The 15,759-nt window shown below is 43.5% G+C and overlaps 1 protein-coding gene across 2 annotated transcripts in view; it reads left to right on the plus strand.

Moving 5' to 3' along the window:
* Positions 1 to 15,759, plus strand: part of STYXL1 (serine/threonine/tyrosine interacting like 1) — a 71,619-nt gene that overhangs the window by 6,961 nt on the left and 48,899 nt on the right. Inside the window, exon 2 of one of the 2 annotated variants that reach the window (XM_086691785.1) lies at positions 4,826 to 4,932. In XM_086691785.1, the coding sequence (XP_086547911.1) occupies positions 4,830 to 4,932 (103 nt within the window). In that variant the 5' untranslated portion in view covers positions 4,826 to 4,829. The remainder of the gene's footprint in view (positions 1 to 4,825; positions 4,933 to 15,759) is intronic. The other variant, XM_025923214.2, reaches the window with a different exon arrangement.

Raw genomic sequence — 15,759 nt, forward strand, 5'->3', positions numbered from 1 at the left:
CTATGAAAGGAAATCAAGGAATTCAGTCCGCTTTAGTGGAACTCACGAAGGAAAATATTTTTGGCAAAAACTTGCCAACATTAGTTTAATGGTCTGTGTAAAAGCTCAAAATGTCAAAATATTCTCAGGGCCCAACAGCCGAGCCAAGAGCATTGTCAACCTTGTAGAGGTGGGAGCAGCACTAAAAGAAGTGGAAAGCCTTCCACCTGCCCGGGCTAGCAGTGCCCGTGATCTTAGCTCACAGGGCTGCGTCCTCCTTCAGAACTGTGCCGTTTAGGGGCAGGGGTGATAGTGCCAGTTGGTTAAGCGTTCGACTTCAGCTCAGGTCACAATCTCCTGGTTCGTGAGTTTGAGTTCTACATCTGGCTCTCTGCTGTCAGCACAGAGCCCGCTTTGGACCCTCTCTCCCCCTGTCTCTCTCTGCCCCTCCCCTGCTCATGCTCTCCTCTCTCAAAAATAAACATTAAAAAACCCCACAAAACTGTGCTGTTAGGTTCAGGAGCCGTTCTTATCCCTCTCATACTTTATCAGCGGATGAGGGCAGTTCTTGCTTGACCAGGGAGAGTTCTCCCTTGGGGAAGCAGAGAACTCTGGAGGAGTTGATCCCTGGGGCTGGGTTTTCACCTGGACGCCACTAGTGAACCCGGGCTTTCAGAGGCAGAGGATCTGGGATGTGACTGGGGGTGGGAGTGGGGAGGTCCTTAGGCGCGTCTGTGTGGCCTCAAGTCAAGATGGCCCCATTGACGAAGGCAGGAATGGTGACTATTCGTCCAACGTGTGCTTATTGAGCACCCTTCACCAAAAATCGTGGGCACTGGGTGAGGATACAGTGAACAAAAGGGCAAGGTCCCTGCCCTTTGTTGTATGTATGCCCCGCACATTCCCAGAGGATAAGATTGGTGGTAAAGCAAGCAAACCGATGAGTGTATTGTGTCGAATGGTGGCAGTGAGGTGAAGACGAAGACACCCATAGTTTGAAAAGATCGCCCTGAGTGCCATGTGAAGATGAGATCATAGGGAGAAGGCAAGAAGCCAGAAGCTCAGTTGGGAAGTATGGCATCACCAGGAGAGAGATGATAGTACCCTGGTGTAGAAGGTTAACTCTGGAGCTGGAGCAAAGTGGATGGGTTTGAAATGTGTTTAAGTACTAGAGCTGATGGATTGGATGTGAGGGGCCGGGGGAAAGAGGGATTCGGGGTATGGACTTGAATAGCTAGGTGGATAATGGTGCTGTCTTTTGAGGCTGAGGAAACTAAAAGAGAGGCATTGAAGGTATGGGCACGTGTGAATTAAAAGTTGTTTTGGCCATGTTATGTTTGAGAGGCCCAATGAGGCATCCAGGTGGGTCGAGCTCAATGGAGAGGTCAAGCAGGACTACGATTTGGGACTCATTGGTTTATAAATGGTATTCAAATCACTTAGACTCTAGATCTTTTTTTTTTCTTTAGTTGCTTTTTTAACATTTATTTAAAAAAAAAAATTTTTTTTAACGTTTATTTATATTTGAGACAGAGAGAGACAGAGCATGAATGGGGGAGGGTCAGAGAGAGAGGGAGACACAGAATCCGAAACAGGCTCCAGGCTCTGAGCGGTCAGCACAGAGCCTGACGCGGGGCTCGAACTCCCAGACCGCGAGATCATGACCTGAGCCGAAGTCAGACACTTAACCGACTGAACCCCCAGGAGCCCCTAGGCTCTAGATCTTCTAGTAGTGGTTCTCAAGTAGCAGTGACTTGCCCTCTTCTTTCAGGGGACATTTGGCAACATCCAGAAACAGTTTGGGTTGTTTACAACTGGGTGGGGAGGGCTTTGCTACTGGCATCTAGGGGGTGGAGGCCAGGGATGCTGCTAAACATCCTGCAGTGCACAGGTCAGCCCCCCCACAGCACAGACTTATCTGGCCTCGAATGTCAATGTCAATGGTGCTGAGGTTGAGATCCCTGTCCTACAGAGAGTGTAGACAGAGAAGGAAAGAGATGACTGCCTAAGGACTTTTGTTTTTTAAATATATCTTTAAAAAAAATTTTTTTAATGTTTTGAGAGAGAGAGAGACAGAGCGTGAGCCAGGGAGGTCAGAGAAGGAGGGAGACACAGAATCCAAAGCAGGCTCCAGGATATAAGCTGTCAGCACAGAGCCTGACACGGGGCTCCAACTTGTGAACTGTGAGATCATGACCGGATGTATCTAAATATCTTTTTATTTTCATTTTGTTTCTCCCCTACTTGTGCTCTCTCTCTTAAAATAAACAGAGAGAGAGGGAGAGAGAGAGAGAATCCGAAGCAGGCTCCTCAGTGTCAAGTGCAGAGCCCAATGAGGGGTTCCAGCTCCTGAACTGTGAGATCATGGTGACCTGAGCAGAAACCAGGAGTTGAATACTTAACTGACTGAGCCACCCAGGAGCCCCATGGACTTTCTTAACATGAGGAAATAGAGCCTCCCACCCAGAAGACCAAGTAGCAGCAAACAGTGGGAGAAGAGAAGCCTGGGGAGTGGAGTGTTCTGAGAGTAGAGAGTATTGGGAGGGAGAGGTGCTGAACTGGGTTAAGTGCTAAGAGGCTCCATCCTTTGAGCCCAGGGAGAAGTGATTAATGGCTGAGGGGAGGTGGACATTGTTGATGACCTTGATAAGAACAATTCCTACAGTTCGATGGGCTCCAGGGGAGAAGATTGTATTTCTTCCCTGTTCAGAATGTCTCACATGTGTAATTTCATTAATCCACACACAATAGGGAGGTGCTATTATCTTGGTTTTTACAGAAGTGGCAATATTACTAATAGCCCCGTTTTATAGAGGTAGAAACTGAGGCGCAGAGAGACTAATTACTCCCCCGTGATCAGGCAGCCGACAGTAAGCGGCACAGCCAGGATTTGGACCTAGAGAGTCTGGAAGCGAGGAAGTGGAGGGAGTGAGATGTCTCTCTGTAGAGAACAGAGATGGGTACCGAGGATGTTTGCCTGCTGATAGGAATGATCCATGTGGAGGCTGAAATTGGTGATGTTGGAGGGGAGGCTGATGACTTAGTGGGAAGGATCCAGGGCCCATGGTGAGGGGGGTGGCCTTTCCCAAGAGCATTCTACTGGTTACTCTGAAGTGGGTCCTAACTGTCCTGAGCAAGATTATCCCTAGACTCAACTTCTCTCCCACATGCCCCCTGCTGGCCGCCAGAGGCCTGCTGGCTAACTCTTTGTAGCCCCCACCCCTGCTAAAAGGTAGCCTTCCTGTAGAAGTGGCTGCACAGGCCCAACCTTTCCCCCTCCATGTTCTTGGGGCACAAGAGCCCAGCCCAGCCCGGGCAGGCAGTTCTGTCAGTACACATCAGCGATTCTCCACCCAACTTTGGCCTCCGTGATCTTTGTCCTCAGCCTACAAGGCCCCTCCGCAGGGTCATGGCTTATTACTCTCTACCTGCTGTCACACCAGCCTCCTTTGGACTCTGTCAAGTACTGAATGTTCTTCCCTTCCTCACCCTCTCTCCCTTCTCTGCCTGGCTAAGTCTTGCATAGCCACCTGGTTCAGCCTAGCAGTCGCATCTCAGCCCTTTCTGTCTGCTCCAGCCAGATGAGGCCCTCCTGTTAGCTTGTCCTCCAACACTGGATGCTGACTCTTGTAGTGCTTTTCCTGTTTATAATGTGGTTTTTGGCTCAATGTCTGTATTCCATGCTAGGCTGTAACCTTCATGAGGGTAGTCTGTTTCACCAGTTATTTCCAGTGCCTGGTATACAGTAGGTGCTCAGTAATGAAATGAAAGAAGAAAGGAATCGGTGACTGTATTACAGCCTACTGTGTATTTCTCTGGCTCAGATATGCTGTGTACAATACTTGATTCTCTGTGATGCACATGTTACTACAAATTTTTGAAGCTTTCCGGATCACCTTCATGATTATTTTCATCTTTGTTTGAAGGTGTGTTAAAGAGTTTAATCCAGTATCTTTGGCCATTCATTTTTTTTTAAATTTTTTTAACGTTTTATTTATTTTTGAGACAGAGACAGAGCATGAACGGGGGAGGGGCAGAGAGAGAGGGAGACACAGAATCGGAAGCAGGCTCCAGGCTCTGAGCCATCAGCCCAGAGCCCGACGCGGGGCTCGAACTCATGGACCGCGAGATCGTGACCTGAGCTGAAGTCGGACGCTTAACCGACTGAGCCACCCAGGCACCCCTGGCCATTCATTTAAAATGGAAAGAAGGGGGCGCCTGAGTGGCGCAGTCGGTTAAACGTCAGGCTTTGGCTCAGGTCATGATCTCGCAGTTCGTGAGTTCGAGCCCCACCTCGGGCTCTGTGCTGACAGCTCAGAGCCTGGAGCCTGCTTTCGTTTCTGTGTCTCCCTCTCTCTGCCCCTCCCCAGCTTGCACTCTCTCTCTTAAAAATAAACATTAAAAATTAAAATATATAGGGGCGCCTGGGTGGCTCAGTCGGTTAGGCGGCCGACTTCGGCTCAGGTCATGATCTCGCGGTCCGTGAGTTCGAGCCCCGCGTCGGGCTCTGTGCTGACAGCTCAGAGCCTGGAGCCTGTTTCGGATTCTGTGTCTCCCTCTCTCTGACCCTTCCCGGTTCATGCTCTGTCTCTCTCTGTCTCAAAAATAAATAAACGTTAAAAAAAATTAAAATATATATATAAAAAATAAAATGGAAAGAGGCACTAGTCCACTAGGCTCCATGCTGAGCATTGATCCTGCTTAAGGTTCTGTCTTCCCCTCCCTCCCCCCCTTTTTCTCCCTCCCTCTCCCTCTCTCCCCTGCTCGCTCTTGCGCTTTTTCTCACTCTAAAGTAAATAAATAAAATAAAGAGGTACTAAGCTTATACATTGTTGATTCTTCCCAGTAGGATGGCTGGTTTGGTTTTGTGTGAACCAACAGAGCTTTACAACATCTTGAATCAGGTCACAAAACTGTCACGACTGACTGAACCCAACTATCTCTGCCTATTGGGTAAGTGCTTTAAAAATACGATTTTTGGTGAATCAACAAACCTATGGGGATGAGGGAATAAATGACTTTAGAAAACCTTTAGATTCCTTCGACATAGCTTAAAATGATGCTACTAATTGTCACATGACTTGGAAATCATTCCAGGTTAGGTCTAGAAGTTCTTGGAAGACCTGTGTTCTTGTCAAGTGAAACATTTCAAACATCCAGCAAATACATAGTGATGCTGATAAATGCCCATGTACCCACCACTCAGATTCAGCGTACATAACGTTACACATAGATGTACCCCTCTATCGTACCCCATCCTGATCCCATCGCTTCTCCTCCCCAAAGATGATCGGTTCTGTATTTTTACATTTTTACTATATATGCAGGCATCCTGAAATAACGTGTGGCTTGATCATTTATACAAATTGTACCGTAATGTACAATCATTCTGCAGCTTGCTTTTTCTTAGAATTTTTGAGATCTACCCCACCTCCCCACCCCATGTCTAAATTTGAAGATCTGTTTTAACTGTCAGGGTAGCGCCCATTGCTAATCAGTCGTGATGTGTTGCTTGCGTTGTGTTTGTATTGATGAACAGTGCCTTGTGCGACTCTTATTCACGGGCAAGAATTTCTTCAGGGTACCTAACTAGAAATGGAATTGACAAGTTGCAGATTCTGCTTTCACTACAGTATTGTCAAATTGCCTCCAAAAAGATGATCATTTTGCATTCCCGTCGTCAGTGTAAGACCCATACCTACCGACACCTTTTGTCAGCCTGGAAAATTTTTGCATTCTGATTGGTGTGAACTTGTGATTTTTTTTTTCTCCCCCAATTAAAAAAATCACAATAAAATACACATAACATAAAATGTGCTGTTTTGACCACTTTTAATTGTACAGTTCAGTGTATCAAATACGTTCATAATGTTGCACGGTATTATGCACACCACCATCCATCTCCATAACTCCTCATCCTGTAAACTCTAAAACTTATACCCATTGAACACTAACTCCCCATCCCTCCCATCCCTAGTCCCCTGGAAATCCCCATTCTCCTTTCTGCCTCTGTGATTTTTAAAAAAATTTTTGAATGTTTTTTAAAATTTATTTTTGAAGGAGAGAGAGAGACAGAGCATGAGTAGGGGAAGAACAGAGAGAGAGGGAGACACAGAATCCGAAGCCAGGCTCCAGGCTCTGAGCTGTCAGCACAGAGCCTGATGCGGGGCTTGAACCCACAAACTGTGAGATCATGACCTGAGCCGAAGTCGGATGCTTAACCGACTGAGCCACCCAGGCGCCCCATCTGCCTCTATGATTTTTGACCATTGCAGGTCATGTAAGTGGAGCCATACAGTATTTGTGTTTTGCAGCCGGCTTATTTCACTGAGCATCATCACATCATCCGGGTTCTTCATGTTGTAGCATATTGCAGAATTTTCCTAAGGCTGAATAACATTCCGTTGTATGTATATACCACATTTTGCTTATCCATTTATTTGTCAACAGACATTTGGGTTGCCTGCATGTTTTAGCTATCGTGAATGATGATGATCATGGGTGTACAAATATTTCTGAGCCCCTGCTTTTATTTATTTTGGGTATATAAACCAGAAATGGAATTGTTGCATCATGTGGTGATTCTATTTTTAATTTTTTGAGAAATTGCCCCATTGTTTTCCACAGCAGCTGCATCATTTTACATGAACACAAGGGTTCACAAATTTCTAATTCTTCCATGTCATTGTCAACACTTGTTATTTTCTGTTTTTTTGGGGGGGGTAGTAATCATTCTAAGAGGAGGGAGATAGAATCTCCATATAATTCTGATTTGCATTTCCCTAATGATTAGTGATGTTGAGCATCTTTTCCATGTACTTATTGGCCATTTGTGTATCTTCTTTGGAGAAATATGGGATCGAGTCCTTTGCCCGTTTTTGAATCTTTTTTTTTTTTTTTTTTTTTTACCTTTGAGTTTTATCAGTTATCTACATATTCTGGATATTAATACCTTATCAAATTTAACTGTCATGAATTTCAGTTTGCCTAATTCTTTTTCATTTGTTGCCCATGCCTTTGGTGTCCTATCCAGGAAATCATTGCCGAATCCGATGTCATGAAGATTTGCCCTATGTTTTCTTCTTCAAGTTTATAGTTCTGGTCTTGCATTTAGGTCTTTGATCCATTTTGAGTTAATTTGTGTATGTAGTGTTAGATAAAGGTCCAACTTCATTCTTTTGCATGAGGATATCCAATTTTCCCAGCACCATTGTTTGAAAAGACTGTCCCATTCTTAGTCTCTTGAGATTCTGTACGAATTTTAGAGGATGTGTCTTCCTTCCTTCCTTCCTTCCTTCCTTCCTTCCTTCCTTCCTTCCTTCCTTCCATGTTTATTTATTTTGGGGGGGGTGGGAGGGGGTGGGGAAGATATAGTGCAGAGCCCGATGTGGGGCTTGATCTCATGAATCCTGAGACCATGACCTGAGCCAAAATCAGTCGGCCACTTAACTAACTGAGCCACCCAGGCACCCTGGGTTTTTCTCTTTCTATAAAAAAAATCATTGGGAGTTTGATAGATAGTGCATTGAATCTATAGATTGTTTTGAAATTTTGTTTTGTATAGTATTGACATCTTAACAACATTGTTTCCCAGTTCATGAACATGGAGAGTTTTTCCACTAATTTGTCCTTTAATTTCTTTCAGCAACATTTTGTAGTTTTCCACGTACAAGTCTTTTGCTTCTTTGGTTAAATTAATTCTTAAGTATTTTATTCCTTTTGACATAATTGAAAATGGAATTATTAATTTCTTTGTCAGGTCGTTTATTGTGAGTGTATAGAAACACAACTGATTTTTGTGTGTTAACTTTATATCCTGTAGCTGTGATGAATTCATTTGTTCTAACAGGTTTTTTTGTTTGTTTGTTTGTTTGTTTTGGGTTTTTTTTGGTCAGATCTTCAGGGTTTTTCAAATCTCATTGAACTTTACAGTACAAAGAATATATTTTAATGTATGGAATTTTTAGAAGTTTATTTTTTTTTTAGGGGCGCCTGGGTGGCGCAGTCGGTTAAGCGTCCGACTTCAGCCAGGTCACGATCTCGCGGTCCGGGAGTTCGAGCCCCGCGTCAGGCCCTGGGCTGATGGCTCAGAGCCTGGAGCCTGTTTCCGATTCTGTGTCTCCCTCTCTCTCTGCCCCTCCCCCGTTCATGCTCTGTCTCTCTCTGTCCTAAAAATAAATAAACGTTGGAAAAAAAAAAATTTAAGAAGTTTATTTTTTTTTAGTAATTTCTGCAGTCACCATGGGTCTCAAATTGATGAACCCCAGATCAAGAGTCACTTGCTCCTCCAACTGAGCCAGCCAGGTGCCCTTTAGGGTTTTTTTGTTTTGTTTTGCTTTTTTTTGTTTTTTTTGTTTTTTTGTTTTGTTTTGTTTTTACACATATGAGATGATGTCATCTGCAAACTGAGCTGATTTTGCTTCTTCCTTTACAATTTAGATGCCCTCTATTTCCTTTTCTTGCCTAATTGCTCTGGCTAGGGCTTCTAGTACTTTGTTGAATAAAAGTGGTGAAAGTCCACATCCTTGTGTTTTTCCTGACTTAGAGGAAATGTCTTTAGTCTTTCACCATTGAATATGACGTTTGCTCCATTTTTTTTTTTTTAACATGTGGTTTTAGTATGTTGAGGTAGTTTCTTTTTATTCCTGGTTTGCTGCACGTCTTTCTTATGAGAGTGTACCACATTTTGTCAAATGCTTTTTCTCATCGGTTGGAATGATCATGTGGTTTCTTTCTTTCATTCTGTTGATGTGGTATATTACATTGACATTTTGGTGTGTTGAATTGTCCTTACATTTCACAAATAAATCCCACTTGTTTATGGTATGTAATCCTTTTAATATGCGGCTAATATTTTTTTGGAGAATTTTTGCATCAGTGTTCATACTGGCCTGTAGGTTTTTTGTTTCTCTGTTTTTCTTGTAGTTTCTTTTGCTTTGGTATCAGGGTAACGTTGGCTTCATAGAATGACTTAGGAAGTGTTCTTTCCTCTTCAATTTTTTTTGAAAAGTGAGAAGTATTGGGATTAGTTCTTCTTTACATATTCACCAGTGAATGCATCAGGTCCAGGGCTGATTTTTCTTTATTAAATACATTGTATTTTAAATCTTTTTTTTTTTAGTTTATTTATTTTTGAGAGAGAGAGAGAGCATGCAAGCACAAGTGGAAGAGGGACAGAGAGAAGGAGAGACAGAATCTCAAGCAGGCTCCATGCCATCAGCACAGAGCCCAATGTGAGGCTCGAACTCACAAACCATGAGACCATGACCTGAGCTGAAACCAAGAGTTGGACGCTCAACTGTCTACACCACCCAGGAACTCTAAATCAATATTTTAATAAACACATGAAATTCTTCTCTTTGGGGATGAATAGATCTCTAGGTCAGGGATTTCAAAAGGTTTATCATCATCTTTCAAGACAATACACTGAATTCTGAAGTGTTAGATTGGTAAGAAGCAATGGATGAGATCTTTTCTGGGATCTGCTTTTGGTCAGATATGGGAAAGACCCTTCAGAGTAGTGGACTTGGGGAGAGTACAGACCAGGGAAAAACCTCAGTGCATGCACTATACCTGGCTTATAATTCTGCTTTGGGTCAACTCTACCAGTACAAGAATATACATGTGAATTATAATAATATTGAATGTAGTTTAAACTCTTTTCTATGAATATATATCCTGTATAGATCCAGCCTGATAATTAGAGTGGTTGAGTGGTCTATGCAATGCTTCTTCTCCTTTTTTTTTTTTTTTTTTTTGTCAGGAGAGTTTTAAATTTTTTTAGAGAGCACAAGCAGGGAATAAGGAGAGGGGGAAATGGAACCTAAACTGAGCATGGAACCTGATGCCAGACTTGATCCCATGACCCTGGCATCATGACCTGAGTGGAAATCAAGAGTCAGATGCTTGAGTGCCTGGGTTGGTCAAGTGTCCAACTTTGGCTCAGGTCATGATCTCATGGTTTGTGAGTTTGAGCCCCACATTGGGCTCTCTGTTGTCAGCACAGAGACCGCTTTGATCCTCTGTCTCCCCCCACCCCCATCCCTCCCCCTCTGGTTTTCTGTCTCTCTCCCCCCGATTCCTCCCCCTCTGATTTTTTGTCTCTCTCAGAAAGACCCTCCCCCCCTACCCCCATCAAAATAAATAAACTTAAAAACAAAAAAAAAAAAAAAAAAGAGAGCTGCTCAACCAACTGAGCCACCCAGGAGATTTTTGATCATTGATTCAATCTCCTTACTGGTTATAGGTCTACTCAGATTTTTTCCTTCTTTGTGATTTGGTCTTGGTAGGTTTGTGTTTCTAGGCATCTGTCAGTTTCATTTAGGTTATTAAATTTTTTGGCATATAATTGTTGATAGTACTCTTTTACAGTCTTCTTTATTTCTGTAGACTTGGTAGTAATGTCCCTACCTTGATTTCTGACTTTAGTAATTTGGATCTTCTCTCTCTTTTTCTTCTTAGTCCATCTAGCTAAAGGTTTGTTGATTTTTATTTTTCAAAGAGCCAACTCTTGGCTTCATGGATTATTTTTTTTTTAAGTCAATGTCATCTGGGACACATGTGATGAGGTCTGTGCTGATTTAAATTTGTATCTGCACATATATGCACAATAGTCCCCAAAGCTAAAGACCACATGATTGTAGAAATTAAAAAAAAATAAAATGGCCCTTCTTGGAAGATTAGAGCAACACATCCAATCCTCTTGGTTTGTTCATTTTTAATTTTTTAAATGTTTGTTTATTGGGGGGGGGGTGCACAGCACCAGTAGGGGAGGGGCAGAGAGAGAGGAGAGAGAGGATCCCAGGCAGGTTCCATGCTGTCAGCACAGAGCCCGATGTGGGGCTTGAACTCACGAAACCATGAGATCATGACCTGAGCTGAGATCAAGATCTGCTTAACCAACTGAGCCCCCCAGGCGTCTCCCAGTCCTCTTGTTAAGAAGCTATAACCGAACCCAATTTGTCTGCCCGCCATGGCACAGCAAAGCCAATCCTACAGCGAGGAAAGGGTTTGAGAACAGCCAAATGACAGGAGGGTGAGCCTCAAATCTGCCTTCCTGAAGGGGAAGAGAACAAGTGTTTGATAATCCTAGGGGTTGGGATTTCATACGTATTGATGAAAAGGATGGGGAGACTTAAGACTGTTTATGAGAAAAGGTGGAGCATTCATATCACACAAATGTATGTTAACATATATCTCATGTTCACTTTATAGTGGACACAGCATTAAAATGAGACAAAATTCAGGAGGTCATCTTAGGGCAGAGAGAAGGGGCTCTGTGCATGCTCTGAGAGCGGGATGGGGTTTTGGGCTCTTATTTCCAGTCAGGAATGCAGGGCTTTGTATGTTCATCGGCTGGAACCCTATCAGTGACCTTGAGTCTAGGCTTCTGCAGAGACAGTAGTGGATTTGTTAGTGAGGTCTGGAAAAAAAAAGCCATAGCTGATTAGGGAGAAACAGGTCTCTGAAAAACAAGCTTTAAATTTCCTGTTAGTTTCGGGGTGCCTGTGTGGCTCAATTGGTTAAGCGACCAACTTTGGCTCAGGTCAGGATCTCACAGTTTGTGGGTCCAAGCCCCGCATCGGGCTCTGCACTGACAGCTTGGAGCCTGAAGCCTACTTCCTTTCTCTCTGCCCTTCCCTCTGCTTGCAGTCTGCCTCTCTCTCTCAAAAATTGATAAACATTAAAAAAAATTTTTTTTTTTAAATTTCCTGTTAGTTTCAACCCCATTAACCCTATGGAGCATGGTTTCAAAGCCTTATCAAAAACTGTAGCTTTGGGGTGCCTAACTGGTTCAGTTGGAACAGCATGCAACTCTTGATCTCGGGGTCATGAGTTCAAGCCCCACATAGGGTGTAGAGAACACATAAATGAATAAATGAATAAATACTTTAAATGTCTTTCTTTTTTTTCCCGAGAGAATGTGTGAGCAGAGGAGAGGGACAGAGGGGGAGAGAGAGAATCTTAAACAGGCTCCATGCTCAGTGCAGAGCCCAATGCAGGGTTCAATCCCAAGAACCTGAGATCATAATCTGAGTTGATATCAAGAGCCAGATGCTCAACTGACTGAGCCACCCAGGTACCCCACAAATATTTTTTTTTCAGAGCTACTTTTTCCTTTGTTTAAGATTATTTACTTTATTTTTTATTTTATTTTACTTTATTTTATTTTAAGTTTTTTTAATGTTTTATTTATTTTTGAGACAGGGAGAGACAGAGCATGAACAGGGGAGGGTCAGAGAGAGGGAGACACAGAATCCAAAACAGGCTCCAGGGTCTGAGCTGTCAGCACAGAGCCCGACGTGGGGCTCGAACTCACGGACCGAGAGATCATGACCTGAGCCGAAGTCAGACGCTCAACTGACTGAGCCACCCAGGTGCCCCCAAATTATTTACTTTTTGAGAGAGTCAGCATGTGAGTGGGGGAGGGTCAGAGAGCAAGGTTGAGAGAGACACCCAAGCAGGCTTTGGATTATCAGCGCAGAGTCTGACCACAGGGCTTGAACCCATTGAACTGTGAGATCATGACCGGAGCCAAAATCAAGAGTTGGACACCTAACTGACTGAGCTACCCAGGAGCACCTCTTTTTTTTTTTTTTTTTTTTTTTTTTTTTTTTTTTTTTTTTTTTTAGGTGTGATTCACAAGAAGCTACATTTTTTTTTTTTTTTTAAGTTTTTTTATTTGGGTGCTTGGATGGCTCAGTCGAGCATCCGATTCTTGATTTCAGCTTGCGTCATGATCCCAGGGTCGTGGGATCGAGCCCCCATGGCACTAAGTGTGGAGCCTGCTTAACATTCTTTCTTCCTCTGCCCCTCTCCCCCACTAGTGCACTTGCTCTCTGTTTCTCTTTCTCTCTCTAAAATTGAAAAAAATTACATGTTAAAACATCTTGAGCGGTGCTTGGGTGGCTCAGTCGGTTGGCTTCCAACTTCGGCTCAGGTTATGATCTCCTGGTTCATGGGTTCCAGCCCCGCATTGGGCTCTGTGCTGACAGCTCAGAGCCTGGAGCCTGCTTCAGATTCTGTGTCTCCCTCTATCTCTGTCCCTCCCCGGCTCGTGCTCTGTCTCTCTCTCTAAAAAATGAATAAACATTTAAAAAAAATTAAAAAATAATCTTGAAACTGTCTTTTGAATTTATATTTACATTAGTCAAAAGAGATCCATTCATAAGACTACCTAGAATTAGGCTTATAATATATTCTAGTATTTCAAGTTTATGACTAGTTACTAAAACATCAGTTTACAAATAACATGTTCAGTTTTTCAAATCTTTTTTCCCCCACTTTTCTTGAGAAATAATCAACATATATCACTGTAGGAGTTTAAGGCATACAGCATGATGGTTTGATTTGCATGTATTGTGAAATCGTGATAGGTTTAGTTAACATCCATCATCTCTTATAAATACAATAAAAAGAATAGAGTATTTCTCCTTACGATGGGAACTCTTAGGATTCACTCTTAAGAACTTTCCCACAGGGGTGCCTGGCCAGTTCAGATGGGAGATCACATGACTCTTGATTTTGGGGTCGTGAATTTGAGCCCCATGTTGGGTGTAGAGATTACTTTAAAAAAATTCTTAGAAGAAAAAAAAAGTTTCCCACATATCCTACAGTAGTGTTAGCTACAGTCCTCATGTTGTACATCATAACATGTTCATTTTTTTGTGTTCCTTTTATCGAAAGGGAAAATTCTAGCTTCAGTCCTATCCAGTCAGGGAAAAACTGAGAAAATAAAAGATTCCAGCAGTTCCACATAAATATTACATATGTCAAATGCAAGAACTCCCAACTGAACTGGATGTTCATATTATTAAGATACTTTCATTGACATAATTTTTTTAAATGTTTATTTTTGAGAGCGAGCGCAAGTGGGGGAGGGGCAGAGAGAGAGGGAGACAGAGGATCCGATTCTGGCTCCGTGCTGACAGCAGTGAGCCCAACGTAGGACTTTAACTCATGAACCATGAGATCATGACCTGAGCTGAAGTCAGATGCTCAACCGACTGAGCCACCTAGGCGCCCCTTGTCCTTTTAAAAAAAAAATTTTTTTTAAATCTTTATTTATTTTTGAGAGAGAGAGAGAGAGAGAGAGAGACAGACAGAGTGCAAGTGGGGGAGGAACACAGAGAGAGGGAGACACAGAATCCGAAGCAGGCTCCAGGCTCTGAGCTATCAGCACAGAGCCTGACATGGGGCTTGAACCCATGAACCATGAGATCATGATCTGAGCCAAAGTCGGATGCTTAACTGACTGAGCCACCCAGACGCCCCTTCCCTTGTCTTTTTTAAAAAAGTGTTTAGTTTTGAGAGTGAGAGAGTGAGCGCGTGTGCATGAATGGGGGAGGGGTAGAGAGAGGGAGAGAAAGAGAATCCCAAGCAGGCTCCACGCTCAGTGAGGAGCCTGACGTGGGGTTTGATCCCATGACCCCGAGATCATGACCTGAGCCAAAATCAAGAGTCTGACACTTAACCCTCTGAGCCACCAAGGCGCCCTTCCTTTTGCCCTTTTTGATCTTTTTTAACCATGGGCATGATTTTTTTTGTTTCCTGAAAAGATCCCTCCAAAGGAATAATCAAATCATGTTTCTAGTAGAGAAAAATTTATCTAACTTTTCACAGTGATGGCATTTGGACTTCTCCATGCCCTCTAGAAATGTCATATGTTTAAGGGGAAGAAAAACCTGGAAAGAAGAGAAGACCTGTTTCCCAATAGCCGCTTGTGTCCCAGCACGCATCTGTTGTTTGGGTTTGCAGGACGAGAACCTTGATGTTTGGCCTCTGCAGAGAGCAGACGGTCTCCCTTCCTCACTGCTCCTGGTGACCACGATTATAGATGCAAACACAGGCAGAAAGCCTCTTGGATCTCCAAGTGCGGGGATCTTAATTGCCTCCTGGGCACCGACGCTTTGCTTCAAGTGCACTGCTGCATTCTTCCCAAGGGCACACTTCCTACATTGGCTGTTTTATGAGAGAGACAGACAGACAGACAGACAGTGTGAGTGGGAGAGGGGCAGAGAGAGAGGGAGACATAGAATATGAAGGCTCAGGCTCTAGGCTCTGAGCTGTCAGCACAGAGCCCGTCGCGGGAGATCATGACCTGAGCCAAAGGCAGACGCTTAACCGACTGAGCCCCCCAGGCGCCCCTGCACATCCATTTCTTTAGTCTCTGTTACTGATTTGTGAGTTCTGGTAGACCCTTGGATCATTAGGTATTTCCACAAGTCTTTTCTCTTTTGAAATGTTATCCACCACCACCCCCCACCCCGGCTTTTACAGCCCATTGTTTTATATATATGCATGTGTGCGTCTATGTTGTATCTAGCAATCTTGATGTGCTATCCTGTTAATCCTAATTATTTGCGGTTCTGTTAGATTTTCTTTCTTTTTAAGTTTATTTTGAGAGAGAGAGAAAGAGGAGGGGTGCAGAGAGAGGGGGAGAGAGAGAGAATCCTAAGCAGGCTCCACGCTGTCAGTGCAGAGCCGGACATGGGTCTTGAACTTAAATCCCAAGACCGTGACCTGAGCCGAAACCAAGAGTCAGAGGCTTAGCCGACTGAGCCACCCAGGCGCCCCTGTGTTGGATTTTCTATGTAGGCGCCCCTGTGTTGGATTTTCTATGTAGGCGCCCCTGTGTTGGATTTTCTATGTAGGCGCCCCTGTGTTGGATTTTCTATGTAGACCACCATATTTATCTATGTATAATGGCAGTTTGATTTCTTCCTTTTAAATTCTTATACATTTTACTTTTTTTCCCCCCTTATCTCACTGCATTGTTGT

This window comes from Puma concolor, chromosome E3, assembly GCF_028749965.1.
Source record: "Puma concolor isolate L17-30 chromosome E3, mPumCon1.1.hap2, whole genome shotgun sequence".
In the NCBI taxonomy this organism is placed as follows: Eukaryota; Metazoa; Chordata; class Mammalia; order Carnivora; family Felidae; genus Puma; species Puma concolor.